General features: G+C 46.3%; 4 protein-coding genes across 5 annotated transcripts in view; 1 reads left to right on the top strand and 3 right to left on the bottom strand.

The window, feature by feature from the left end:
• Positions 1-1,002: 1,002 nt before the first annotated feature.
• On the bottom strand, positions 1,003-3,252 carry LOC126640125 (acrosin-like). The gene is made up of 5 exons (XM_050315682.1): positions 3,182-3,252; positions 2,675-2,905; positions 2,116-2,381; positions 1,686-1,831; positions 1,003-1,188 (listed from the first exon to the last, which is right to left on the bottom strand). Exons 1-5 carry the CDS (start codon positions 3,250-3,252, stop codon positions 1,003-1,005), a joined length of 900 nt encoding a protein of 299 aa, XP_050171639.1.
• A 2,957-nt stretch (positions 3,253-6,209) lies between these two features.
• On the bottom strand, positions 6,210-8,455 carry LOC126640120 (acrosin-like). The gene is made up of 5 exons (XM_050315678.1): positions 8,385-8,455; positions 7,882-8,112; positions 7,323-7,588; positions 6,893-7,038; positions 6,210-6,395 (listed from the first exon to the last, which is right to left on the bottom strand). Exons 1-5 carry the CDS (start codon positions 8,453-8,455, stop codon positions 6,210-6,212), a joined length of 900 nt encoding a protein of 299 aa, XP_050171635.1.
• A 1,913-nt stretch (positions 8,456-10,368) lies between these two features.
• On the bottom strand, positions 10,369-12,557 carry LOC126640109 (acrosin-like). The gene is made up of 5 exons (XM_050315656.1): positions 12,487-12,557; positions 11,986-12,207; positions 11,408-11,673; positions 11,005-11,150; positions 10,369-10,554 (listed from the first exon to the last, which is right to left on the bottom strand). Exons 1-5 carry the CDS (start codon positions 12,555-12,557, stop codon positions 10,369-10,371), a joined length of 891 nt encoding a protein of 296 aa, XP_050171613.1.
• Positions 12,558-15,138: 2,581 nt separating this feature from the next.
• Positions 15,139-27,898, top strand: part of RAB3GAP2 (RAB3 GTPase activating non-catalytic protein subunit 2) — a 46,168-nt gene continuing 33,408 nt past the window's right edge. For both annotated transcript variants that reach the window (XM_050316446.1, XM_050316445.1), the window contains exons 1-2: positions 15,139-15,305; positions 25,421-25,485. In XM_050316446.1, the coding sequence (XP_050172403.1) occupies positions 15,197-15,305; positions 25,421-25,485 (174 nt within the window). In that variant the 5' untranslated portion in view covers positions 15,139-15,196. The remainder of the gene's footprint in view (positions 15,306-25,420; positions 25,486-27,898) is intronic.

Here is a 27,898-nt window from a genome sequence, read left to right as displayed (position 1 = left end):
CAGGGAACATGGCTAATGCAGGAAGCATTATGTCAGCTGGCTGTGCTGGCTATGTCAGCCATTGCAACACCCTTTGACAGGCTCCATGCCCTTTCTGTCTGTGAGATCTACTGGTGTCCTAGGCTGACACTGACAAGTACAGCTCTGGTGGCCAGTGTACCTGACCAGGGATGTATTGCAAATGGATGCTGTAGACAGAGCAAGATGCTCCTACTCTCAACCATACCAACCATTCTCCATGCCATTCTGTGGTAGGAAACCAGGGGGGGAAAAGTTTCTTTTAAGTACAGCACTCCATCAAATCAAAGCACCAACCAGCAGTTTGTGCCTGTGCAACTGGATCCTCAATCCCCTCTTCTTTCCACTTGCCACACTTATACACCCCTCTCATCTTCCTTGACCCTCTCTTTCTTTACCCTTGTCTCCTCCCAAATAAAGAGCCAATCCCAGTAAATTTTTTCCCCTGGCTCCCAGGGTTGGCCCGCCTGTAAACAGACTAAGTGTTGCAGGTGCCACTAACCGGCTCACCTTGGGCCTTCTGAGGCATTACTGATACAGTTTCCTGGCTCCTGCTATTCCTCCCAGGTTCCTCTGCCCAAAACGACCTCAGCTCTTCCATCGAGTATTTGTGAAGTGTGACCACTTTGCACATCACTGCTCTTTAGCTACACATGACATCTGACTCTTCTTTACTGTATTGTGACTCCTGTCAGGAGTCAGGAACTTTGGTTGTCACAACCAAGAGTTTCTCAAGTCTGTCCCAGGTGCCGAGAGTGGAAGTCTTTAGTCTTTCCCTTACCCAGGAGGTGGAATTGGAGCAAAAACATGGTTAACTGTGAACACAGGTAACTTTATTTCAACAACTAAGTCAACTTGACTGTTTGCTGCATGCAGAAGAAGGGTGCGGGCACTGAAGCTGCCTTGGGATCAGCAGGCATTTCCCCAGCAGGAAACAGTCTTGTTGCGCTGCAGCCTGCATTGATCTACTGTCTGTCCTGCTGCTCAAGAAGCACTTCCATATGGGCTTGCAGCCATCTCAGCCAGGATCCAGTCATAGAAGTGCTGAGTGGAGGTGTAGACTCCAGGATGCTTTGCTCTTGCACAGCCTTCTCCCCAGCTGGTCACTCCAACAACCCAGTAGTAGGCAGCGATGTTGTCTTTGCACATGAGAGGACCACCGCTGTCCCCCTGCAGTGCAGCAGACAGCATTAAGGTCATGTTGGGTGGCCCCGGTCAGCACTGGGGCTGTCTCCTTCTCTCTCACACCACAGCTGTATTCCCAGCAGAGCAAGGTGCCAGGCATGTATTCACAGCACATCAAGGTGCTGCAGCATCCAGAACCTTGGCTTTGAGTGGGGTGAGGTCCTGCAAGGTAGGGCTCTCTCTTATCTCTGCAGAGTGATTCTGGATGTGTGAAGGATGGATGTTCTGGGGTTGGCATCTGGACCCCAGGGCTGCCAAGGGGACTGGATGGACTCTCTGGGCAGAGTGGCAGACCTCTGTGACAATGGGGGCACTGAGCAAGGACACATGGATGGAGAATGGGAGGGCAGCCCCAATAGCAGTGTGGACGTGGGGCTGGGAGGGCGACTGACTGGCTGGGCAAGGCCCGCCCGGGGCTGTGTTTGGGCAGTGCTGACCGGGCTGCCTGTGCTGCTGGGGGCTCATCACACACTCCTTCCTACCTGGCAGGTGTCGATGAAGCCCTGTGGATAACCAGCACACACGTTGCTGCTGTGGATTTCCCCTGAGTACCACTCGCTGCTGTTGCAGAGCTTGAGATCAATGAGGTGGACCGGGGCCTCCTGCAGGAGATCGCTTGATGTTGAAGCTGTGGGCACAGAAAGGAATGAGAACTCACCAGCTCCTTGCCATTCTCCTGCCCTGCCTGGGGCTGAGCCCCATTGCTAGGCCTTGGCTTTGGCTCTGGTGAGGCTCTGGAGTGCTGTGTCCCTCCCTGGCTGTGTGACATTGGGTTCAAGCCACACCCATCTCTCCAGAGGCATCTGTCCTGCAGTGGGACTCTGACTTTGGCCTCTGCTGTCAGGAAGCCCAACCTGTCTCCCCAGAGTGCTGAGCTTGCCCTCAGAGCACGAATCCTTCTTGGGAACTCACCCCTGGCACTGGTGGCACCCCAGCCGGCGACAAAGCAGTATACCAGCTCCGACACTCTCAGTGTGAAGTCGGGCACACAGGCCAGTTGGATGTAGGGGCTGCACAGGACAGGATAGTCCAGTTCCAGCAAGGCGATGTCGTTCTTCATGTTCTTATTATTATAGTATTGGTGAGTCCGCAGCTGCTTAACGTAGCGGATTTGTGCCCCAGGGCCCGGATGAGACAACTGGGTGGCCCCGATCATCACGTACACCAGGCTGATGTTGCTGGAAGGCAGATGCAGGGAGAGGGGTAAGAGGCAGCAGAGCCATGCACTGCAGCAGCCCAGCACTTGGCAGCCTTCAGTGCTATGGCACACTGACCACCCTAGTCTGCCTCAGGCTGTGGGAATGGTGAGCTGGGGGCTGCTAGGAAGCCATGGAATGAGGCCAGCCTTCCCCTGAGCCCAGAGTCTCAGCTGGGCTCACTGCAAGCAAAGGAGGTGGGAGTAAGACATGGTGCTGGTGACGGGGAACCTGCTGGTGTTGTGAGGATATTCCCGTTCCCTGCTCCTCCTTACCTGACATCATCAAAGCAGTGGGCTGCCGTGAGGACCCACTGGGAGTGGATGAGGGACCCTCCACACATGTGCCCTGTGCCCGGTATCCAGGCATGATGGAGGCTGACGAGCCAGGGCCAGGACGCTTCCCGGGCCCCTGTGCCACCCACGACGCGTGTCATGCCGTAGTGGCCGTATTGATAAGCAGCGGCGCCATAGTCATAACTCACGGATCGGTACCCGCACAGCCCTCTGTAAGCAGAAAGTCATTACTGTGCTGCTCTGTGCTGCTGCCCAGGCTGAAGCTCAGTCGTCTGCCCTCCCCACCAGCTGCTGCATGGACAGCAGGACTGGGGAGCCCATGGCGGGTGTGTCTGTCTGTGTCAGCACTCGGCTGCTGGCAAGGAACTGAGGTTTTCCAATTGCGTTTGGGAAGCTGTGGCACTGCCATGGGGGACAAGTGGGCCCACTCCTGTGGTCCCTCAAAAGCATTGCCCAAGCTCCTTCCCAGAGCCCGGGGCCACTTACCCGCAGTTGTCCCATGTGCCGTGTGCAAGCCCACACGTGGCCAGCAGGACGAGGAGGCAGAGCCAATTCATGGCTGCCAGAGGCACGTGTCAGCTGCAAGAGGTGAGGGCTCCTTGCACCAGCGCAGCTGCAGACGCAGTGCCTGCAGCAGCCGCGTTGCCTGCGAAGGCCTCGTCCCCGGGGCTGATGTCACAGGGTGGTGGGTTCTGTGTTCTGGGCACTGGGGCCTCTGGCACGGGGGTGGGGGGAGGAGCAACATAGAATCCTAGAACCATAGAATGGTTTGAGTTGCAAGGGTCCTTGGGGATCGTGTAGTTCTGACTCCCGTGCTGCAGGCAGGGAGGGATTCCTCGCACCAGACCAGGTTGTTCAGGACCTGCCTCCAAACCTGTCCTTGAAGCCTTCCAGGGACAGAGCACCTGCAGCTGCTCTGGGCATTCTGTGCCAGTACCTCACCATCCTCACAGTCAAGAATTTCTTCCTAATATTTATACTAAACCTACCCTCCGACATTTCGAAGCCATTCCCCCTTGTCCTATCACTACTTGCCCTTGTAAAAATTCTGCCTCCAACTTGAGCTGCTTCTACGATACTGCATCATTGAATAAATGGCTTTATGGAATGGGACATCTCTAACTCTGCTAAGGGAAACCCTGGGCCCAACCTGCACAAAAGCCTGGTCTAACTGTGTGAGAGTGGGGTGTGTAGGGAATCAAACGGGGCACCTACTGACTCACTGCAGCTGATCATGCTTCCTCAATGGCCAGACAGGGAAGTTTCCTCACCAGTTTGGCACCCCAGATGGGCGCCTTGGTCAATACCATAGGAGCCTCCCTTCTCCAAACATGCAGCTGCTGGCAGTGGGTGAGTTCAGTTGGGATTTTTGGAGCATGGAGGAGCCAAAGGGGGAGTGTCAAAATTCCCTGAGCAAATTCTGTATACATAATAAGAGTGGATTTGAGTCTCTCCATTGGTGTGGCATTTTATGCAGATTTGGTGAAATTACTGATAGTGGGTTAAGAACGGGTGAGCGGCCTGGTCAGAGTAAGGCACGCACTGAGGAGCTGTGGAGGGCCCCGTAAGGTGTGTGGTGACAGGGCTCGAGTCTCTGCTATGACACAGAAAGGCTGTGGAGACCTGCATGGGGAGAGGCTTGAGTCCCTCATCCTGAGCAGGGCGTGTGGAGTCTCTTGTACTGTGCCAGGGGTGGAAGGGGCCCTCGGCACACACACAGAAGGGGAGCTGAAGTGCCTTTTTAGCATGTTAAAAGGGGGTTCAAGTCCCTCACCGTGTTTGACATGATGGGAAAACCCCCACCGTAGATAAGGGGATGTCCCTGGCCACAGCTGTGCAAAACTACGAGAAGTTGGTATGTACAGCATAATTTTGGAAAGACCGTGCAATGACGATGTGCCAGGGGGATTGGCCAGCTAGAACCTGGTCTGCTAACTCAGTAGGATAATGGCCTTCACCCAACTTTCATGACACACTTGCAGTCAGTGTCTTTGTGGAGCAGGCAGCCCCCAACATCAGGAAAGACTTTAAGAAGCATATGCCAGGGTGGGAGGGACCAGGAGAGGTGTGGCATGATTGGTCTCAGCACAGCTCATATTAATCAAAACTTAGAGAAGAGTGCCACCCACCATGAAATAGGACGCTCTTACCCTGGGAGCCAAGAAGAGTATCCAGAAACAGAGAGATCAATACCTGGCCCAAGGGATTTGGAAGCATTCCATTAGGTGAAGAAAGTCAACCTTCCCTTGCTTTCACCTGGAAAAAACAGTAACTGCCTTGGATATATCTTCCCTAAGGCTTTACAGGATGAACTACCCATTCCAATTTTTTGTTTGGTTTGGTTTGCTTTGGTTTGGTTTTTTTGTTGTTGTTGTTTGTTTAATTTGGTTTGCTTGTTTTTTGTGGTTTTTCGGGTTTTTGGTTTTTTGTTTGTTTGTTTTTTAATAAAATATCAGGTGTTGATTTAAATGGTCTAAAATTACAGGGTGAATTTGTACAGTAATTAGATGATTTGTTGATAATCAAGTTGTGATAAGAGGTTTCTTTCCCATCCTGTGGGGGTTAGGTACAGCACTCCATCAAACCAGAGCACCAACCAGTAGTTTGTGCCTGTACAACTGGCTCCTCAATTCTCCCTGCCCTCTGTTTGCCACACTTATACACCCCTCTCATCCTCCTTGACTCCTCCCTTTCTCTGCCCTTATCTCCTCCCAAATAAGGAGCCAACCCCAGTGAATTTTTCTCCCTGGCTCCCAGGGTTGGCCCACTTATCAACAGACTTGGTATTGCAGGTGTTGCTAACTGGCTCACCTTGGGCCTTCTGTGGCATTACTGATGTGGTTTCCATGACTCCTGCTGTTCCTCCCATGTTCCTCTGCCCAAAGTATCCCAGCTCTTTCTTGGAATATTTGCAAAGTGTGACCACCTTGCACATCACTGCCCTTTAGCTACACATGACATCTGGCTCTTCTTTATGGCACTGTGACTCCAGTCAGGAGTCAGGAATTTTGGTTGTCACATCCAGGAGTTTCTCAGGTCTGTGCCATGAGCCAAGGCCTACACCACACCCAAATCCCCAGCTTGTGTAATGCTTCATCATCGCCAAAGGTGTCTGCGTGTGGCTTTCTTTTTATCCCTACCCACTTCCTATCCTTGCTTTCTCCATCCCATGGTGGCTCAGAGCACTCTCCTCTCTGGCCACGGCCAGCTAAAGCCCTTTGGAGAAACTCGGTCCCTTTGTGCCTGAATGGGTGGTTTTGCAGGTGCCGAGAGGGGAAGTCTTTCCCTTGCCCAGGAGGTGGAATTGGAGCAAAAACATGGTTAACTGTGAACACAGGTAACTTTATTTCAACAACTAAGTCAACTTGACTGTTTGCTGCATGCAGAAGAAGGGTGCGGGCAGGACAGAGCAGGCTTTTGACACTGAGGCTACCTTGGGATCAGCAGGCATTTCCCCAGCAGGAAACAGTCTTGTTGCGCTGCAGCCTGCATTGGATCCTGTCTGTCCTGCTGCTCAAGAAGCACTTCCATATGGGCTTGCAGCCATCTCAGCCAGGATCCAGTCATAGAAGTGCTGAGTGGAGGTGTAGACTCCAGGATGCTTTGCTCTTGCACAGCCTTCTCCCCAGCTGGTCACTCCAACAACCCAGTAGTAGGCAGCGATGTTGTCTTTGCACATGAGAGGACCACCGCTGTCCCCCTGCAGTGCAGCAGACAGGATTAAGGTCATGTTGGGTGGCCCCGGTCAGCACTGGGGCTGTCTCCTTCTCTCTCACACCACAGCTGTATTCCCAGCAGAGCAAGGTGCCAGGCATGTATTCACAGCACATCAAGGTGCTGCAGCATCCAGAACCTTGGCTTTGAGTGGGGTGAGGTCCTGCAAGGTAGGGCTCTCTCTTATCTCTGCAGAGTGATTCTGGATGTGTGAAGGATGGATGTTCTGGGGTTGGCATCTGGACCCCAGGGCTGCCAAGGGGACTGGATGGACTCTCTGGGCAGAGTGGCAGACCTCTGTGACAATGGGGGCACTGAGCAAGGACACATGGATGGAGAATGGGAGGGCAGCCCCAACAGCAGTGTGGACGTGGGGCTGGGAGGGCGACTGACTGGCTGGGCAAGGTCTGCCCAGGGCTGTGTTTGGGCAGTGCTGACTGGGCTGCATGTGCTGCTGGGGGCTCATCACACACTCCTTCCTACCTGGCAGGTGTCGATGAAGCCCTGTGGATAACCAGCACACACGTTGCTGCTGTGGATTTCCCCTGAGTACCACTCGCTGCTGTTGCAGAGCTTGAGATCAATGAGGTGGACTGGGGCCTCCTGCAGGAGATCGCTTGATGTTGAAGCTGTGGGCACAGAAAGGAATGAGAACTCACCAGCTCCTTGCCATTCTCCTGCCCTGCCTGGGGCTGAGCCCCATTGCTAGGCCTTGGCTTTGCCTCTGGAGAGGTGCTGGAGTGCTGTGTCCCTCCCTGGCTGTGTGACATTGGGTTCAAGCCACACCCATCTCTCCAGAGGCATTTGTCCTGCAGTGGGACTCTGACTTTGGCCTCTGCTGTCAGGAAGCCCAACCTGTCTCCCCAGAGTGCTGAGCTTGCCCTCAGAGCACGAATCCTTCTTGGGAACTCACCCCTGGCACTGGTGGCACCCCAGCCGGCGACAAAGCAGTATACCAGCTCCGACACTCTCAGTGTGAAGTCGGGCACACAGGCCAGCTGGATGTAGGGGCTGCACAGTACAGGATAGTCCAGTTCCAGCAAGGCGATGTCGTTCTTCATGTTCTTCTTATTATAGTATTGGTGAGTCCGCAGCTGCTTAACGTAGCGGATTTGTGCCCCAGGGCCTGGATGAGACAACTGGGTGGCCCCGATCATCACGTACACCAGGCTGATGTTGCTGGAAGGCAGATGCAGGGAGAGGGGTAAGAGGCAGCAGAGCCATGCACTGCAGCAGCCCAGCACTTGGCAGCCTTCAGTGCTATGGCACACTGACCGCCCTAGTCTGCCTCAGGCTGTGGGAATGGTGAGCTGGGGGCTGCTAGGAAGCCATGGAATGAGGCCAGGCTTCCCCTGAGCCCAGAGTCTCAGCTGGGCTCACTGCAAGCAAAGGGGGTGGGAGTAAGAGGTGGTGCTGGTGACAGGGCACCTGCTGGTGTTGTGAGGATATTCCCGTTCCCTGCTCCTCCTTACCTGACATCATCAAAGCAGTGGGCTGCCGTGAGGACCCACTGGGAGTGGATGAGGGACCCTCCACACATGTGCCCTGTGCCCGGTATCCAGGCATGATGGAGGCTGACGAGCCAGGGCCAGGACGCTTCCCGGGCCCCTGTGCCACCCACGACGCGTGTCATGCCGTAGTGGCCGTATTGATAAGCAGCGGCGCCATAGTCATAACTCACGGATCGGTACCCGCACAGCCCTCTGTAAGCAGAAAGTCATTACTGTGCTGCTCTGTGCTGCTGCCCAGGCTGAAGCTCAGTCGTCTGCCCTCCCCACCAGCTGCTGCATGGACAGCAGGCCTGGGGAGCCCATGGCGGGTGCGTCTGTCTGTGTCAGCACTCGGCTGTAACTGAGGCTCCCCCATGGGCTTTGGGAAGCGGTGGCACTGCCATGGGGGACAAGCAGGCACAGCCCCCTCTGGGGACCCTCCTAAGCATTGCCCAAGCTCCTTCCCAGAGCCCGGGGCCACTTACCCGCAGTTGTCCCATGTGCCGTGCGCAAGCCCACACGTGGCCAGCAGGACGAGGAGGCAGAGCCAATTCATGGCTGCCAGAGGCACGTGTCAGCTGCAAGAGGTGAGGGCTCCTTGCACCAGCGCAGCTGCAGACGCAGTGCCTGCAGCAGCCGCGTTGCCTGCGAAGGCCTCGTCCCCGGGGCTGATGTCACAGGGTGGTGGGTTCTGTGTTCTGGGCACTGGGGCCTCTGGCACGGGGGTGGGGGGAGGAGCAACATAGAATCCTAGAACCATAGAATGGTTTGGGTTGCAAGGGTCCTTAGGAATCATGTAGTTCTGACCCTGTGCTGAATGCTGGGTTGACATGATAGGAAATATCTCCGCTGTAGAGAAGGGGATGTCCTTGGCAACAGCTGTGCAAAACTGGGAGAAATTGTTATGTACAGCATAATTTTGGAAAGACCGTGCAATGACATTGTGCCAGGGGGATTGGCCAGCTAGAACCTGGTCTACTGACTCAGTAGGATAATGGCCTACACCAAACTTTCATGACACACTTGCAGTCAGTGTCTTTGGAGAGCAGGCAGCCCCCAACATCAGGAAAGACTTTACGAAGCATACGCCAGGGTGGGAGGGACCAGGAGAGGTGTGGCATGATTGGTCTCAGCACAGCTCATATTAATCAAAACTGAGAGAAGAGTGCCACCCACCATGAAATAGGACCCACTTACCCTGGGAGCCAAGAAGAGTACCCAGAAGCTGAGAGATCAATACCTGGCCCAAGGGATTTGGAAGCATTCCATAGGTGAAGAAAGTCAACCTTCCCTTGCTTTCACCTAAAAAAGACAGTAACTGCCTTGGATATATCTTCCCTAAGGCTTTACTGGATCCACTACCAATTCCACTTTTTTTTTTTAAAATAAAATATCAGGGGTTGATTTAAATGGTCTAAAATTACAGGGTGAATTTGTACAGTAATTAGATGATTTGTTGATAATCAAGTTGTGATAAGAGGTTTCTTTCCCATCCTGTGGGGGTTAGGTACAGCACTCCATCAAACCAGAGCACCAACCAGTAGTTTGTGCCTGTACAACTGGTTCCTCAATTCTCCCTGCCCTCTGTTTGCCACACTTATACACCCCTCTCATCCTCCTTGACTCCTCCCTTTCTCTGCCCTTATCTCCTCCCAAATAAGGAGCCAACCCCAGTGAATTTTTCTCCCTGGCTGCCAGGGTTGACCCACTTATCAACAGACTTGGTATTGCAGGTGTTGCTAACTGGCTCACCTTGGGCCTTCTGTGGCATTACTGATGTGGTTTCCATGGCTCCTGCTGTTCCTCCCATGTTCCTCTGCCCAAAGTATCCCAGCTCTTTCTTGGAATATTTGCAAAGTGTGACCACCTTGCACATCACTGCCCTTTAGCTACACATGACATCTGGCTCTTCTTTATGGCACTGTGACTCCAGTCAGGAGTCAGGAATCTTGGTTGTCACATCCAGGAGTTTCTCAGGTCTGTCCCATGAGCCAAGGCCTACACCACACCCAAATCCCCAGCTTGTGTAAGGCTTCATCACCCCCAAAGGTGTCTGCACGAGGCATTGATTTTTTCCCTACCCTCTTCCTATCCTTGCTTGATGTGTCACTTTCCCCCACCCCAGGGTGGCTCAGAGCACTCTCTTCTCTGGCCAGGCCCAGCTGAAGCCCTTTGGAGAAACTTGGTCCCTTTGTGCCTGAATGGGAGGTTTTGCAGGTGCCGAGAGGGGAAGTCTTTCCCTTGCCCAGGAGGTGGAATTGGAGCAAAAACATGGCTAACTGTGAACACAGGTAACTTTATTTCAACAACTAAGTCAACTTGACTGTTTGCCTGCACGCAGAAGAGGGGTGTGGGCAGGACAGAGCAGGCTTTTGACACTGAGACTGCCTTGGGATCAGCAGGCATTTCCCCAGCAGGAAACAGTCCTGTTGTGGTGCAGCCTGCACTGGATCCTGTCTGTCCTACTGCTCAAGAAGCACTTCCATATGGGTTCAGGCCCAACTGGTACAGGATCCAGTCATAGAAGTACTGAGTGGAGGTGTAGACTCCAGGCCGCCTTACTCTTGCGCAGCCTCTTCCCCAGCTTGTCACTCCAACAATCCAGAAATAGTCAGCAGTGGTATCTTGGCACATGAGAGGACCACCACTGTCCCCCTGCAGTGGATCAGAGAGAATTAAGGTCATGTTGGGTGGCCCTCATCGGTACTGGTGCTGTCTCCTTCTCTCTCATAGTCCCTGTCAGAGCTAAAGTCCCAGCAAAGCAAGGTGCTGGAGCATCCAGAACCTTGTCTGTGAGTGGGGTGGGGTCCTGCAAGGTAAGTCTCTCTCATGTCTGCAGAGTGATTCTGGATGTGTGGAGGACAGAGGTTCCATCTGGACTCTGGGCTGCCAAGAGGACTCGATGGACTTTCTTTGAAAACAGTGGCACTGGGCGAGGACATGTGGATGGAGAATGGGAGGGCAGCCCCAACAGCAGTGTGGACGTGGGGCTGGGAGGGTGACTGACTGGCGGGGCAAGGCCTGCCCGAGGCTGTGTTCAGGCAGTGCTGACCGGGCTGCCTGTGCTGCTGGGGGTTGAGTGGCTCATCACACACTCCTTCCTACCTGGCAGGTATCAATCTTGCCCTCTGGATAACCAGCACACAAGTTATGGATGTGGATTTCCCCTGCGTACCACCGGCTGCTGTTGCAGAGCTTGAGATCAATGAGGTGGACCTTGGCCTCCTGCAGGAGATCGCTTGATTTTGAAGCTGTGGGCACAGAAAGGAATGAGCACTCACCAGCTCCTTAGCAGCTCTCATACCCTGGCTCGGTTGCTCCCTTTCCCTAGGGCTTAGTTTTGCCTCACAAGTGTTGTGTCCCTGCTATCTGACTTGTAGGCCAAGCCCATCTCTTCAGAGGCATACATCCTGCAGGCTGACTCTGTCCTCTGCTGTCAGGAAGCCCAACCTGTCCCCCCAGAATGCTTCACTTGCCTTCAGGATATGAGTCTTTCTTGGGAACTCACCTCTGGCAACTGTGGAACCCCAGCCAGCGACATAGCAGTTTTTCATCTCTGACACTCTCTGCGTGGGGTCAGGCAAACAGCCCATCTGAATGTAGCGGTTGCACTGGACAGGCTTGTTCAGTTCCAGCAAGGCAATGTCATTGCTCTCATCATCTTTATTATAAGATTCGTGGATCCGCACTTGCTTAATCCGGCGCAGTACTGCCCATCGGCCTGGCTTAGTCAGCTGGGTGGCCCCAATCACCAAGTACAACATGCTTATATTCCTGGAAAATAGATGGAGAGAGAGGTGAGAGGGAGTAGATCCAGGTGCTGTGGCAGCCCAGCCTTGCCAGCCTTCAGTGCTATGGAGGGGGGGACTGCTCTAGTCTGCCTTAGGCTGTGGGAATGGTGAGCTGGGGGCTGCTAGGAAGCAGTGGCACAAGATCAGCCTTCTCCTGAGCAACATCTTAGCTGGGCTCTGTAGAGCCCAGGCCATGGGCATATTGCAAGCAAAGGGGATGGGAGTAACACATGGTGCTGGTGACAGGGCACCTGCTCATGTTGTGGAGATACACCCATTCCCTGCTCCTCCTTACCTGACATGGTCAAAGCAGTGGGCTGCCGTGAGGACCCACTCCGCGCTGATGAGGGACCCTCCGCACAGATGCCTCGTGCCTGGTATCCATGGATGCTTGATGCTGACGATCCAGGGCCAGGCCCCTTCCTGGGCGCCTGTGCCACCCACAACACGTGTTTGTTCAAGATCATCAACCAAGTACTCATAGTCATACACCGCTGGTCGGAGCCCACAGATCCCTCTGTAAGCAGAAAGTCATTACTGTGCTGCTCTGTGCTGCTGCCCAGGCTGAAGCTCAGCCGTCTGCCCTCCCCACCAGCTGTTGCATGGACAGCAGGCCTGGGGAGCCCATGGCAGGTGTGTCTGTCTGTGTCAGCACCTGGCTGCTGGCAAGGAAATAAGGCTTTCCCATGGGGTTTGGGAAGCTGTGGCACTGCCATGGGGGACAAGCAGGCACAGACCCCTCTGGGGACCCCCTAAGCATTGCCCAAGCTCCTTCCCAGAACCTGGAGCCACTTACCCACAGTTTTCCCATAAGCCGCGAGCAAGCCCACACGTGGCCAGCAGGATGAGGAGGCAGAGCCAATTCATGGCTACCAGAGACGCAGTGCCTGCAGCAGCCGTGTTGCCCGCGAAGGCCTCGTCCCCAGGGCTGATGTCACAGGGTGGTGAGTTCTGTGTTCTGGGCACTGGGGCATCTGGCACGGGGGTGGAAGGAGGAGCAACACAGGATGGTTTGGGCTGGAAGAGACCTTAAGGATCATCTGCTTCTTACCCCCCACTTTCATGGGCAGTGATACCTTGGACAGCAGAGCAGCTTCCTCCAAGCCTGGCTCCAAACCTGTCCTTGAAGCTTTCCAGGAAGGGGGCATCCACAGCTGCTCTGGGCAACTTGTGTCAGTACCTCACCATCCTCACAGTCAAGAATTTGTTCCTAATATCTAATCTAAACCTATCCTCTGCCAATTTGAAGCCATTATATCTTGTCTTTTCTTGACTTGACCCTGAGTAAATAACTACCTTCATTTCCCGAAGTAAAAGTTTCTATCTACACTAATCATGTATTTTTGTAAACACATTAAGGCCTCCCAGTGACAAGACTTATATCAATGGAGGTTATTTTTGCCACTGCAAATGTATTGTTAATTTTGTGTATTAAGCATTTATCTGAATGTCAAGTACTTTTTTGATATTTATTTTTAATATATTAATATTTTAATATTTTTGTCAGATGGTTTTCAAAGTGAGAGGTTTTTCAAGGTGGGTTTTTTTCCAGTAGTCTTCCATATATATAGAACGAATGTTTAAAAAGTTGTAAATATTAAAGAATAACAAACACACAAGACACAATTCAGTAACCAAACTTATAATGTGAGTTTATCAGGGCTCAAGACTGTCTTGAAATATCAACTTATTCGCTAAGTTATTCATTGCCTTATGTTATGCTTTAGTGGGTTTCTTGGCACTTTTGTAACTCGACTTCTTTGTGTACGGCAAAGCAGGCAGGGATATGACTGTCTTACACTGTGCACTAGTCTCTAAAATAAGAAAATTTTCATAATGTGATGAAAGCTTCACTAAAGAATGATAAAAATGGTTGTTAATTTAATTTCTTGCATATTCTTTATTTATTCACTTGAGATTACTAATGGCTGTGCATGTTACAGATCCAAAATGGCATGAAACATGTTTTTCCTCACAGGCTATGCATGTTCAAATCTTCAATGTCATTATCCATTCCTTATAACAGTGTCTCAACCTTTCCTGTGCCATGACCTTGTTTTCGAATAGCATCATTCCCATTGCTCCATAGCTTGTAATTTTATGCCTATTCAGAAAAACCGAATTCATCAACTCTGTATTGAATAGCTACAGGATTATTCATCTGCTTAAATACCAGTCTAACCCGTGTATTGCCTGAGAACCCACTTTGGCATGAAACTTCTCTTATTAAAAATCTGTTCAGTCTCAGGAGGTGTTTAAAGACCATCCAGAAGACCTAGACCACAAATGAAACTTGCAGAAGGACTTGAACTACTTGCTCAGTCATTTCTGCTTTTAACTGCTCAAGACACACACATTGTTATCTACGAAATAAAAGACATCTGAGTGAAAACAAGAAACTGAGTTTTTATATTTATAGATATATAGTAAAAATATATATAACAAAGAAACCCCTTATGTATATAAATATATATGAAATTTCATGGTTGATTAGGATCCATTCAAAAATTTGTTAAGTCTTGTTTTTACAGGGCAATTTGTGTTTCTTTGGGGCCCAGAAAACATTCCTTGGTGTTCTTCCCACACGTTTTTTTTTCTCCTTGCCTTAAGGGAAGGTTTTTGAAGCTATGGATCAGCTGTCAGCACTGTACTGATGTCACTCCACAGCAAATCTCACTCATCATAATCGCTGCTGCCACTTAGATGCCTCAGCATCGAGAGGAGGAATAGGAACTGGTTGGCAATAAAACAAAAAAAAACTCTTCGTATTTGCAAGAGCAATGAAGACTGAAAGAAAGCCTGTTCTCACTACCTACTGGAGGTGTTACCTATTCTTCACAGCAGCATGGGTGTTTGGGGCCCTGCTGGTTCACTTTAGACCTGGATAGTGAAATCCGGCTGAGGAAGCTGGCCTTGTTTACCCTGAAGAGGAGGCTCAGGGTTGACCTTATTGCTCTCTACAAGTGCCTGAGGGGAGGTTGTCTTCAAGCGGGGCTCGGTCTCTTCTCCCGGGGAAGCAGTGACAGGATGAGAGGATATAGCCTGAAGCTGTGCCAGGGGAGGTTTAGGTTGGACATTAGGAGGAATTCCTTCACAGGAAAGGGTGATTAGACATTGGATTGAACTGCCCAGGGAGGCGCGTCCCTGGAGGTGTCTAAGGAAAGTCTGGACGTGACGCTCGGTGCCGTGGTCTAGCTGACACGCCAGGGTTGGGTCGGAGATTAGACTCGATGATGTCAGAGGTCTTTTCCAACCTAACTGACCCCGTGAATCCCTATCAGCGCTCCCCTTCCCATCCCACAGCGCTCCCCTTCCCATCCCACAGCCCCTCCCAGCAATTCCCGGCACCGCCCTCAGTGACCGCCCCCCCGCCCGCAGCTGTGGGCGCCACGTGACAGCTCCCGTGGCGCATGCGCCCTGCGCGGGTCCGCGCGGAGCCCGCGGGAAGTGTCGGAGGGTTTCCGGCTTGGGCGGTGGCACCGGGATCGGGACCAGGATCAGGGATCATGTCCTGCGCCCTCGTCCCCTTCGGCCACTTCCAGGACCTGGAGGCGGCCCGCGACTTCCTGTGCTCGCACCGGCGCCCGGGCAGCGCCGCGGCCGGCAGGGACAGCGGTGAGTGCGCCCCGGGGTGCGGGGCCGCGGGGGCCCGGCCTGGCCCGGCGGGGCGCGAGTGGCGGGGCCGCCCCCGCGGGGCTCGGGGCGGCGGGGCAGGCTCGGCCCTTCGGCGGGACGGGCCCCGCGCTGACCGCGGCCGGGGGTGTCCGACGTCGAGGCCGGTGCCGGCGGCACCCCCCCGTCCCCGCTGTCCGAACCCCCAGCCCGCCCCCGGGTGACCGCGCTAGCCCCGAGTGCTCGGGGTCGTTGCCGTGGTAAAGGGCCTTAGAGGGTGGGTGTCCCGCCACAGCTGCCACATCTTAACCTGCAAGGTCGGGTTTTCCTGGTGTCCGGAAGTTTCGTGTGTCAATCCTTAGCCTGTGGTGTGGAGGTGAAGTTCTCTGGCCGCTGACCCCGGGTGCCACAAACTTCGAGGTGAAAGTTGCAGTTATCTGAAGATGCTCTTATGAAGAACCACAGAGCCACACGTTGTGCACGCAAGGTTGTCTAATCATGCATAACACGCTTAAAGTATGCTAAAGGTTTAGTTTGGCAGCTTAAATTAAAAGACAGCAAAGTATGCTGAAGGTTTAGTTTGGCAGCTTAAGTTTGAAGGGAGCAAATCTTTCAGCAGCTACAGTCTGGAACTGTGGAACGGGTTTCTGTTGTGTGAGGCAGGGCACAGCGAAGGGCTGAGCTGCCCAGCACGGGAGCTGTGTGTTCTCAACAGATCCATGCCCAGGATAGACAGCACAGAGAATGTGTTTCGTGTATGTTGTTACTACCATGCTGTGTTACCTGTATACATTTATGTGTGTGTGTGTGTGTATATATGTATATGTGCAAACTGTTTCTGGAAACAGTTTGGAAAGAAAGTGTTGGAAGCGGTTAATGAGGATTCTTGTAAAAGTCGTCACAGCTGTAAACAGCTTTGAGAGAAAGCAGCAAGGTGCTTATATAAAAAGCTTAAAATGTCCGTGGGGAAATTAAAAGAGGGGGAGATCGTAGGATGGTTTGTGTTGGAAGTGACCTTTAATCTAGTCCAATCCCCCTGCCATGGGCAGGGACACCTTCCACTAGACCAGGTTGCTCAAAGTCCCATCCAACCTGGCCTTGAACACTTCCATGGATGGGACATCCCCAACTTCTCTGGGCAACCTGTTCCAGTGCCTCATCTTCTTTGTTACAAAATTTCTTCCTAATACGCAATATAAATCCACTCTCTTCCAGTGGAATACTGTTGACCCCTCTCCTGTCAAAAAGGTGATACAACAATTGTAAAAAAAGTTTAAAAGGATATGTTCATCTACTTAATATTACTACTAAAACTTCTGTGTGCAAAAGTTTTGGTAGAAAACAGTTTTCTGCTGCTGCTTGTGCTTGTTCATTGACCCTGATACTGCTCTGAAAAATCCATGCAGGTTCCATATGGCTTTTCTTTCAGTGTCTATATCTAAAGGAGGGTTCTGGAATTGGAAGGTTCTTGTTAGTGTCTCAAATTCTGAAGATAAAAGCAGGGGATTGTTATGGATTTGTGTTTCTAAAAGTATGAGCTGAAAGAAATTAAAATATATCTCTTGTATTTGGTGATATTTGAAAGACGTTTTTATAAAATATCTTTTGGATACTTCTGTTGGATTGGATTTGTCAAATGGCAGCTGTAAAGGGGGAAAATATTTAGTGTGTTGTAAAACTGCCAAAATGATAGAAGCAAAGAAGATGAATGTTCCAAAATGTGCTATTCTGATATTTTAATGAATGGGCTGTATTCTGGACTATTTTTATATTTGCTCGTTCAGTCACTGAGGCAGAGTGTCAGAAGTGAGTGTTCTTCAAAATACTGCTCGTTTAGATTCATTGATGTCGTTTGGATTTGCGCCTGTGATTTTTTTGATACCACAGCTGTTTTCATGGTTCAGGATAAATGAGCATAAATGCCAGCAAGTGAGAGTTCCCAGAGTGGTTTAGACACAAGGTTATAACTTAGTAATTTTGCTGCTACAACTTGCAGAGGTATCTTAACTTAGAAGTAAATAAATTGTGGAGGTATCCTAAGTTAGAAAAAACTGGGTTTGGCTGTGTGGAACTGGAGATTGTTTTCCCATTAGACTCGTTCCTTCGGTTTTGCTTTGATGATGCTTTGTGTCCCGAGCAGCTGAGCTAAAGGGTTGCTTTGTAACTCTGGCTGAGATGGGAGGATCTGGATCCTGCAGTTGCTGCCTGTCTCATGGTCTTGCACTCTGGGTTCTTGTTGTGGGTGGAAATCCTTAATTCAGTTTTTCATTCCCTCTTTCTTTACCTTCCCCTCCTCTCCGCCTGCCACTAAGCTGTTCATTTTTCTTAGTAGGCAAGTGTCTAGTTGCATGGCAGTCCAAAATTGCTCCCTTTTCTCTTGGATGATTGTTGTGTATCTTAACTGCTCTTTTGTTCGCAAGGAAGGGCTCTTTGCTGTAAATAAAGTTTAAGGGAGGTAGTGTGAGAACATGCAACAAATCTATGCTTCCTGTGTTGTACACCAAGGAAAGAAAAAAATCTTGTCCAAGAAAATTCTTCTTGATTTTGTTTGTGTTTTTTTAGTGCGTATTGCACTTCTATGGCAGAAAGAGCTAAGGCAAATATTTTGAACTAAGCAAGATATAAAATGATTTTGATTAGGGAATGCTTTAGTAAAAACTCTTTCGTTGACAGAACGTACTGTTTTAAAACAGTAATTTAATAAAGCTGCACGTTTAAAAACTTGAATTTTCATCTCCTTTTATATATTTACTCTCCAGGAGGAATACCTAAAGAGTAGTTTGTTTTTACTGATAAGTTCAACAAAGAAAATATGTTAATTTGCTGTGAAATGCAACTTTTGTCCTAAACTGTGTTTCTTTGCACATAACCAATTATATAAATATCAGTAAACACATGCAAAGGACCAAAACCTTTTATTTACTTTTTTTTTTTTGAAGTTACACTGCATTTGTATGGAAACTCTTGCTGGTATTTAAAAGTTGTAGTTAAATGAAATATGCTGGCTACCTTAGGGGAATAAATGTATATTAAATATTTTCATTTAACAAAATGCATTTCAGTTAACGCTTTTTTTTTTTTTTTGAGTCATAACTAAATGTTTTAGGTCTTTAGTAGAACTTTCAAAAGCACCTGCCAGGCTTTGAATATCAAATCCTTTTGGAAAGCTACCTCTGGATCTTCAGCGTATTTAGGGTTTTTACTGGGAACTGTAGGCCTTGTCTCTTTTGGTTTCTTAGTTGTAGATCATAAAAGTTTCTTATGCTGTTTTAACTTTGGCCATTTTTTCATTCTAACAGAACGAACCACAATATTTCCTGTGAATGTATTTGCTACCAAAAAAAATGAGCCTGATTAGTGTGAGAGCATTTTTGCAGTAACATTTTAAATGAAGAGAACTTGCTTGCTTCTGAAAATGGAAGCAGTATCCATTTCTAAACCAAATTAAATTTAATCAAATTTTGAAGTTAGATGAACAAAATAGCTGTATGAATATGAACAAAATATGAACAAAAAAGCTCTGTCTTCTCACCTAGTTGTATTTAACATAGCAGCATAATTCATTTATTTAAAAGTTAATCGAGGTTGTCTATTTCATATTTAATTTGAAAAGTCTTTTGAAAGTGCTGCATATATTAAAAATCCAAATGTACGTAACTAAAAAAAAAAAAAATCTGTATTTTTATTCTAAGGGAACTTGAGGTTTTTTCCCTTCCTTTGAACAGGTAAACATTAAAACACATTCAACAGTAGAAAAAGGTAATGGAAAGCATCCTATCAACTACAACTTCTCTGAATCTTTTCCTGTAGCCCTACAGTTTGTCTGATTTGTGTAAAGGATATACTTGTCTGGTAAACTGCGGAGGGAAACAAAAGGTGCCCTCTTCCTTTGAACCTTGGGTAAAGTTGGTTCTGCAGTGGCTGTTCCTTGCTCAATCAGTAAACACTGGAAGGAAGGGTTCATGTGCTTCTGATTCAATCATGTGTTAGAATTGCTCGTCATGCAATGCTGAAATCACCCAAGAAATGTTTTTAGGCTGTTTGAGCTGACCATTCATGTACAATAAAACCCAGCTGTATTCTGCTTCACAGCACATGTTAGAATAACAGGTACTGGGGTGGATCTTACCTCCTGTGGCTTAAATAAATAAACCCAGTAATACAGAGTAGGTTGGTTAAAAGTGCTTCATATGGATTTACCATGTCTTTATTCTCTAGAAAAAAAAAAAAAAACGGTGATCTGAATGCTTTTTCATATTTTAGTGAACAGGACTAAAAAAGCACGAGAATTTAAGATCCTTGGAAAAAGTAAATGCTGCTAATGAGGTACAAATCCTCTGTGGATCCTGAGCCTGGTGGTACCTAAGTGGCTTTGAAAACTGCTGCTTCAAATGTGCAAATACTGGGAGTAGGAAGTATTTGCATCACATTCAATTTGACAGCTTGCTGTGTTGAAGATGTTTTGGGATGCCTGTTGGCTAGGTCAGAAAACAGCTGTAACAGTTAGCTCCATTATGCAGCTGCCTGTAAAAAGGCATACATGTGAACAAAAAACCCCGTCTTATTTGCAAGATGTAATAGAGCTTTGCAGGCATGATAATTTTAGCATTTAGAAATTAATGGATGTTTAACTGAAAAGAGCAGAAAACAGAGCAATAAAGACAGATAACCTTTTCTATAATCTTTATAAATTGAGGAATTTAACTGCAATTTATTTGGAGTGATGTGTGTATCTGTTCCTCCAGTAGACTCTCAGCTTGAACTGTGATATTTGATGGGCTCACTGACAGCAACTCAGTGACATAGCCAGGTAGGACTGCTGCTAGCTATGATTTGGAGGTGTTAAGGAGAAACAAAAAAAAATCAGCACTTTCTTGGTGTGCAGATGTTTTTAGTTTCCAGGTGTTTTTATGTCCCATTACCTAAATGAAAAAAGCCAACAAAACTGGACCTTGGGGATTCCTGAGGAATGATACCTGCATCTACAGCAGCGAGTTTGTGCTTATTCAGGGGAAGAAAAAAGTTGACCCCCTGATTTGGGGGGTTGCTCAGAGCTATGAGTTGTCACTTTGCTGCTGCTTTTTATGGTAGAAATGATGACTTAAACCTGTCAGAGAAACTCTTCTCCAAAATCCTGCCATGTTTTGTTGACACCAACCTGAAAAGTGCTCTTCAGCCCAGTTCCTCTAAACAATGTGTTTGGAGTTGTGATTGTACACTTGGCCTTATCTGGATCAGCTGATTTGATTCAGAAATACAGAAGGCCCGGCTTTTTATTTCTGAGCTGCCAACAAGGTTACAAAGAAAAAAATACATTACAAAATCAAATTCCAGATTGCATTTAGCAATAGATTTGTTCTTAACTGTTTCTGTATCAACCTTATTGAATTTGATATATTCCCCTATTAGACTGTTGTGACAAGATCTTTGCTATTGCCTCATTAATCAGATCCTTCCTCTCCAGATGGTATTATATACATTTAAGATTCCTATCTTTCAGTTTTTGTGTAAAATATCATAAAAATATGCACTCTGCCTGAATTGTGTTGCATCTGTAATTGTTAATACATTCTCAGATACAGGGAAGACTAAATGACATGCTCTCAGTATAGATGGTGTCAGAGTGCTTCATCCAAATTACCTTCTCACCTAAGTGTTTTACTTCTTTACTCTCCTATCTCTTTTACTGGATAGACTTCCTTCTTTCTTGCTTAACTTAAGGTGGTGTCACTTGCATCTGATAAAAAGCTGAAATACTATGTATGTAATCTGTTCCATTTGTCTCCTGTGTGCCATTTTCCCCCTCTATGGTATGTTAAACTTTGTTGTTGAAGTTGAGTTACAACTGTAAACCATGGAACTTCACAGCATTTATTTAAGAAATCTGTGTAATACCTGGATTATTTTTAACTTTGTCATCTTTTATTCTGTTGAAAGCGATTGTGACCACCTTAAAGAGGAAAAAAATGTGGTGTTTTTTGAGATTAGACAGCTAACTTAACGTGAGTGGTTTGGTTTTTTTTTTTTTTTCCCCCACTTATGGATATCTGAAGTGATAAGAGAAAACAAATATAATACTAGTCTCAACAGACGCAAAATAGCCTAAATATTTGTCAGTCCCCATGCTGGGGGAGGTTTGGGAATAAACAGCCTGTGATTACTGAAGAGCAAGAAGATTCTAAACTATTTCTAAAATTTCTTGGCCTGACGAAAAATGAAACTACTTCTCTTTCTTCAGTAATTATGCAATCCAGCAGTGTCAGAATTGCAGTAAATGTGCACAGAACAAAAAAATATACAACTCTTGCACTTAAGCAATCTTTTCTTGCACTATTACCCATTGATTTTTTTTATATTCTTCTATGCATGGATGGGAAACAAACTGGCAGATCATAAAGCCAACAAACTACACACTTTTAATTGCATGTCCAAGCATGTCCTCTAGTAACCTGCTCTGTAGAGCTGGAACATAGATGTGAGGGCAGGAGGAAAAGGCTTCTGCTGCCTGACCCAGATCCCTTCCTGCTCTGGAAGGGAGGACAGTGGCAATTTTCTGTGCTCAGATATGTATTCTGTAATCTGGGGAGAAAATATTAGAATGAGTAAAATCACCGTTCATCGTAAGTTTGACCTGTAAAATGCCAGTTAGACCTCGTTGGTTTAGATCAGTTGCTATTGTTTCTCTCTTCTCTCTCATCTTTTAAACCAAACATACCTATCAGTAGAAATTGTTCTTGTGGGTATTAAGCTTATGATAAACATGCTTGAAATGAATTTTATTCTGGATTAACACGAGTGGTGCACGTGTGCAGTGTTTAAACCAGCTATAAAGTTTCAAATGTGCTGATGGAGTTTTAATGCTGTATGCTTCAAATTAAAGGATTAAGTGCTTCTTGTAGACCCAGTGGAATGGACTTTTATTTTTGCAATCTCTGGAGTAAAGCAAAATCTGGAATATTGCTGCTGCTTTATCCCAGTAAGGAGAACTGTTTATAAGACATTTACTACTAGTCAGAGGTAGAGAGATGAAATGGAAATATAGATTTGTGCAGGAAAGTTTGATTCCTTCCTTCCTCTCCCCCAAAAGGGGGACTGGAAAAATGGACATGTTGCAAGTGAAGAATTGTTAAGGGCTTGTTTAGGTATTGATTTCTAGATAATGTCTTACATTCCACAATTGCTGGTTCAGATCTGTAATGTTACTAAAGGAAATGTGGGGTATTTCTTAATCTTCACTGTATCAGAACTTGGACGCTGTGCCATCTCTCACGTGAGTGACCTTATCAAGTGCTGGTGAATGGGAAAGTCTCTGCAAGCTGACAGTGTCCGTGGAATATTTTGTAATTCATTGGCACAGGTGAATAACTGTGTGCTTTGAGTTCTTGTATGACAGTGTGTGTCCCCTGTGCCTTCTCTGTCCATTGTTCCAGAGATAGTTGTCTGTTGTTTAATACCTTGCTTCAGTAGCCATTGCATAGGTGAAGTATCTAAGTACTATGAGTAAGAAATCAATTGTAATTTCATTTCTTCTTAAAAAAAAAAGAAACAATGTATGAAAGAAAGGAAAGAATGGATGCAGAGGCTTGAGAAATACATACGATAGTGCATGCAGGGGCAGTTCTGTAGGATATGGAGGGTAGGCATGAGGGAGCAAGCCTGTGAACCCTGGTAAGCTGGAGGAGGTGCTGGCTTTGCAGAGCCAGTCACAGCTCCAGAAGAGCTCTGCAGTTTTGTCACTAGAATGGTGACTCATCGTGACGTAATTTTTCCATCTTTTTCGGCTGACTTAGTATCACCCAAGGAAGGTGACAACCACCATGAAAGCGCAGCTGTTCTCTAAGAGGCAGCAAGAATTCTAGGAGATGAAGTTGGATGTTATGGGTGTTCAGTGCCAGAACCGAAGTGGCTAACATTTCTTGGGAACGTTGGTCTGTTCTGTGCCATAGGGCTGGGATTGGCGCCCCGACTGTTGCTTGGATATGGTTATGTTTCCCTCTGGACTGTAACACGCTGATAGATTCCTTTCCTCCATGAGTTTTATAGGAAGGAGATTTTGTTGCCTTTTGAGATAATGAAATGCAAACAAAAGTAGAGTTCTATTAAGTTTCTTAAACTAAACATTGAAGTTAGCTGCTGTTTTCTTCTTGTGGTTTATATTCAACGGTATTTGCCATAATTCTCCTTTGTATGTTTATATTTTTACACTGGAAAATTTTCAACCTCAAATACAGGATGAGACCGTGACCCTTGGAAGCTTGTTGCTTGTATAGTTACGCCTGAAACGACCATGCGGTTATGTCTGTATTGATGATGATGCAGTAAAACTGTCTGACTCACCCAGTTTGTAAATGGTGCAGACCTTTCAATTTTACAAAGGTTATTAATGCAGTGGGCATTTTGTCTTCTACAGTCTGGTGAAATACTGTCTTGCTGTTCCCAACAGCATTGTAGAAAGTTTGTTTCTGAAGCTAAAATATTTTTTTCAAAGATTTTTGTCTTCATTAGTCGTACAAGACTTTTTAAATCTGCCTAATAAGACAAAAACGAGATTTCTGTTTTATTGTACTGTACATTGTTCTGCTTTTCCTTGCTGGGTGGTACAGGAACTAGAGTTTTAAAACCAAATAAAATTGGAGTGGCCTTGATACAAACCTTTTTGTCTGTACTGTTTGACTATCCAAAATGGTAAAATATTGCTTGCTTAAAACTAAGTTTAAACTAATTTGAGACATATTTAAACTTCTTAAGGTCAAATTAGCCATGACAACAGCTGATGGAAAAACCTGAAAGAAATCCTTGGAAAACTCTTGAAGTCTTATTGGTTACTGCTTCAGATTTCACAGTAGTACATGCTGGATGGAAGGCAGTCCGTGGCCTTTCTACTGGACTACAGTGGTACTTGATGATTTATTGAGGGTCCCAATAATGGTGGTGTTTGACGCTTGTATATCTGCTGCTACAAAATTCCAGTAGCTGTTAAATTCACATCAAGTTCTGTATTTTTAGGTGGAAAATTTTCAGATTTTTTAATAAGGCTTCTACATTCACTCTTGTAAGACATCTGAGAAGTAGACCTGTCTCTGTGAATCTCTTTCCTCAGGTGTTGGAGGTATTTTGTGAGGTTGTCATTTCTCTGAGGTTTCTAAATGACATAATTGAAACTGATCAATGTCTCATTAATTTTCCTCTGTCTTGTCTTGCTAAGACTTGAATAACCAAGGACCTTGTGCCTGTTTTCTCCTCAGAGGCCATACTTTGAGTATTTGCTTTACTGTGGTGGTGGGATCTGCATTATTCTGGGCTCAGATGTTTTGTGGTCACAGATGATTTTCCGTGTACTATCATTCCCTTGAAAATGAACTTATATTGCTATTGGCTGGTCCTGTAATTGACTTAAACCAAATGAAAATCCACATTATGAAAAGGAAGATATTATACTTTAGCATAGAAAAACTGTCTCTCATAAAATGGTGCATATGTGGTTCTTGTGGTGTGTTACAGATTCTCTTAGCAAAGCGTCTGGGAGCACAGACATAAATTTCTGAGGGATTGGAGGGAGCCTGTTGTCCCTTTTATCTTTCTAGCTGCCTAGTATGTACAAGATGGGACTCTTCTTGTCTTTGGAATAGTAGGAATTAGATAAATCAAGCTGAAGCTTAGATTTTTCAGTGAGACTTTAGGTCTCTGTACCTGCTGGAGGGAGTTTTTGTCAAGTGGACACTTTTGTTCTCACTTTTCACTTCAGCTTACAATATAAAACTACAAATAGATCTTGCCCCTCTTGAAATGTCTGAAAACTGAGAAAACACAAATTTAATTGAATAGTTTTTTTCTAGTTAAGTGCAGAAAGGCCCTGTTGAAGGATCAGTGATGTGTTGTACCAAGAACTGTTTGCTGTGTCAGAAATGGAAGTAAATAAATTACGGAGAAATAAGACAGCCCTTTGTGCCACTTCAGGGTTCTTTCTGTAGGACTCATTTAGTATCTGCTATAAACAAAGTTACAATGCATTGGTGGGGAAAGAAAAATGACCACCAGCAATCATCTTAATTGTGATTTTTGTTGTTGTTGTTGCCTATGCTGTATTCGTGTTACAAGTCTTTTTTCACTTAAAACAGGCAAATCAACAAGCTGGGAAGATGGTGGCTGGGGAGCCTGGGATGAAGCAGAGTTACAAGAACCTGTAAGTTCATATAAATGAGTTTTCATTGCTAACTTGCCTATTCTAGAAACTCTTCCACAGCTTTGTGTGTGTGTTTTGTTTTTTTTTTTCTTCTATACAGCTATTACCTCGGTAAGAAGCATTTTGACCTGTGTTTTAAGTGTGACTGCTTGCTCCTGTAATTGTTTCTAAATATAGCTTGGATGTTACCTATTGTGATATTCTTGTATTCTGTAGGCTTTTTTCTCACTAGAGCATACACACATCTTCCTGTGCTGCTGCAGCTGGGGGCATCTCTTTTGTCCTATAGTTAGCCAGAGACAGTGGGGCATGGCAGTAAATTTATAATAACTCTCATGAATTAATAAAGATCTAAAACTACTCAATCAGGAACCACTGGCACAGACATCTTCCTAAAGATCATGTAGTTCTTTTTATGTTTAGATCATGTAGATCTTTTTATGTTGTCATATGTGGATAACATATGTGTTACAGGAGGGATTAAGCTGCATATGTGGGATGGAACAGCATAGTTGCTCTTTAAAAGAGGAAAGCATTCCCCTGCCCAGCTAGCTAAGAGCAGCATGGCTAGTCTGTTAATTGTTGGTAAGGCTGAGGCTTCTGCCTACCAGCTGACTTGAGATATTAGGGAAACTGTGTAGAAATCATTTGCAGCTGAATGAGTCATCTCAACAGAATTGCTTGATTAAATCCCTCTAAGAGCTCATGGGGTAGACTGAGGAATCCAGACCTCACTGTGCTAACAAAATGCTCTTATCTGCTGTCATCATGTCAGTGGCCAGGAATTATGCCTAAGGAGTTCGGCAGTATCCTTGTGCCTACTTATTTCAGCAGGGAAACAGATACTTCAGCTGAGGTGACAAGTTGAAACGAGCATGGTGTCTCCCAGGGATGAATCACTGACACTGATGTTGGGAATGGCAAAAATATAAAAAGTTTTAAATAGGATTGGCACTCAACTCTATAATTGCCATGAAATGAGCGTGTTTCTCAGGCCACATCTTTGTTAAATGTGCTGTAATGTGTATAACTTCCTGAATGAGGAAAACAAATGCTTGGTTTTCTACTTTATGTTGTAATTTGATGGAAGCAGCAGGTGTTGCTGAATTGAAATAGTTTAAATTTTTGCTTTCAAATTGTCACACTCTTCTGCCAGGTAGTTCACACCCTTCTTACTCAACACTGCATCCTGTACTTATGTGTTTTGGTCTAAAGTCACTAGTGATTCCAGGTCAAACTCTTCAGGAGGGGTTTGCTGTCATACACAACAAACAGGTTGTTCTGGGTAGGAGCATATAAATACTTGAGTCTGTATGTCTGAACACACAGCAAAATGAGTGCGTGAGTCTAGCACAGAGATGAGAATTATTAGTATAATGTAACAATGAATCGCCTTGTTAAGGGCCTTTAACTCTTAATATGTATTATAGTTGGCAAAAAAATAATTGTTTCTTGGAATTACTTGTCCCCTGGACAAGTATCTATTTCATGGAACATAGCAAACTTTTGAGAAGTTATTGAAAATGGATAGAAGTTTTGGGTTTTTGTCACAAGGTGTCCTTTTGTGGAACTGATTAGCTGTGTTGTAGGAATGATGATGTTGATGTCTTTTCTTAAATGCTGATTTTAATCATTCTGTTTTTCACCTTCAGTATAGTGCTTTTCTTGTTTTAACCCTCAGCTTATTTTTGTCACTAATATAAGATGGCCATGTTTTATGTCTTTAGATTTCAAGTTCTTTGTTTATGTTTACAGATAACTTTAAATTTTCTGTCTGAAGTACAATTTTAGTTCCATTTAAACTTTCAACAAAACTTTCATTTCTTTTTCCTCAGTTTGAGAATCGTGCCATTAAAAATTAGTACAAGGCTTTTCTTTGGGTTTTGCTTGTGTGTTTTTGCCCATAATGCGTTTATCTCTGTCAGGAGGAGTTAAAGTTGTCATGAGTATCTCAGACAACTTCACTGCCTTTTTGTAAAGTCTTGAAAAATGCCAATAAATAGGGAATAATTGTTGCTATAGAACTTGATACCCTTTAGCAGACAAAAATGACGTGAAAATAGGTTCTCCATTTGCACAAACTGAGAGTGTGAACAAAGGTAGTTAGCAGAATGTTTGAAGTGTGATAATGTAGACTTTATGGTACATGTGCGGGGTGTTCCTCTGTGCACAGTGACCATTTTTGTGGTACAGCCTTATGAAAGGAACTAAATACAATGAATAACTGATTAAGAACATGATATGCAAATTCTCCTTACAGTTTGGTGGTTATTTTTCTGCTGGGAGTAAATTTGTATACTTTCAAGCAGGTGCAACTTTAATAGAATAAATAGGATGGATCAGAAAATGATCACACTGAAATTGTTGGGCTTTTTATTTGTGCATAGCAGCTTTGAGATACTAGAGGGTGGAG

Source organism: Myiozetetes cayanensis, unplaced genomic scaffold, assembly GCF_022539395.1.
Source record: "Myiozetetes cayanensis isolate MyiCay16 unplaced genomic scaffold, myiCay2020 scf2-11, whole genome shotgun sequence".
Taxonomy (NCBI): domain Eukaryota; kingdom Metazoa; phylum Chordata; class Aves; order Passeriformes; family Tyrannidae; genus Myiozetetes; species Myiozetetes cayanensis.
The sequence above is the reverse complement of the archived record's forward strand: the minus strand, read 5'-3'. Positions and strand labels throughout refer to the sequence as shown.

Bases quoted from the DNA above. Each gene is read 5' to 3' on its own strand.
- LOC126640125 (XM_050315682.1), bottom strand. From the start codon at position 3,252: ATGAATTGGCTCTGCCTCCTCGTCCTGCTGGCCACGTGTGGGCTTGCA. The intron at 2,906-3,181 runs GTAAGTGGCCCC...TTCTGCTTACAG, and splicing joins GGCACATGGGACAACTGCGG to AGGGCTGTGCGGGTACCGAT. The intron at 1,832-2,115 runs GTGAGTTCCCAA...CTGTGCCCACAG, and splicing joins GGGTGCCACCAGTGCCAGGG to CTTCAACATCAAGCGATCTC.
- LOC126640120 (XM_050315678.1), bottom strand. From the start codon at position 8,455: ATGAATTGGCTCTGCCTCCTCGTCCTGCTGGCCACGTGTGGGCTTGCG. The intron at 7,589-7,881 runs GTAAGGAGGAGC...TCTGCCTTCCAG, and splicing joins CACTGCTTTGATGATGTCAG to CAACATCAGCCTGGTGTACG. The intron at 6,396-6,892 runs GTAGGAAGGAGT...GCTGCACTGCAG, and splicing joins GCTTCATCGACACCTGCCAG to GGGGACAGCGGTGGTCCTCT.
- LOC126640109 (XM_050315656.1), bottom strand. From the start codon at position 12,557: ATGAATTGGCTCTGCCTCCTCATCCTGCTGGCCACGTGTGGGCTTGCT. The intron at 12,208-12,486 runs GTAAGTGGCTCC...TTCTGCTTACAG, and splicing joins GGCTTATGGGAAAACTGTGG to AGGGATCTGTGGGCTCCGAC. The intron at 10,555-11,004 runs GTAGGAAGGAGT...GATCCACTGCAG, and splicing joins GCAAGATTGATACCTGCCAG to GGGGACAGTGGTGGTCCTCT.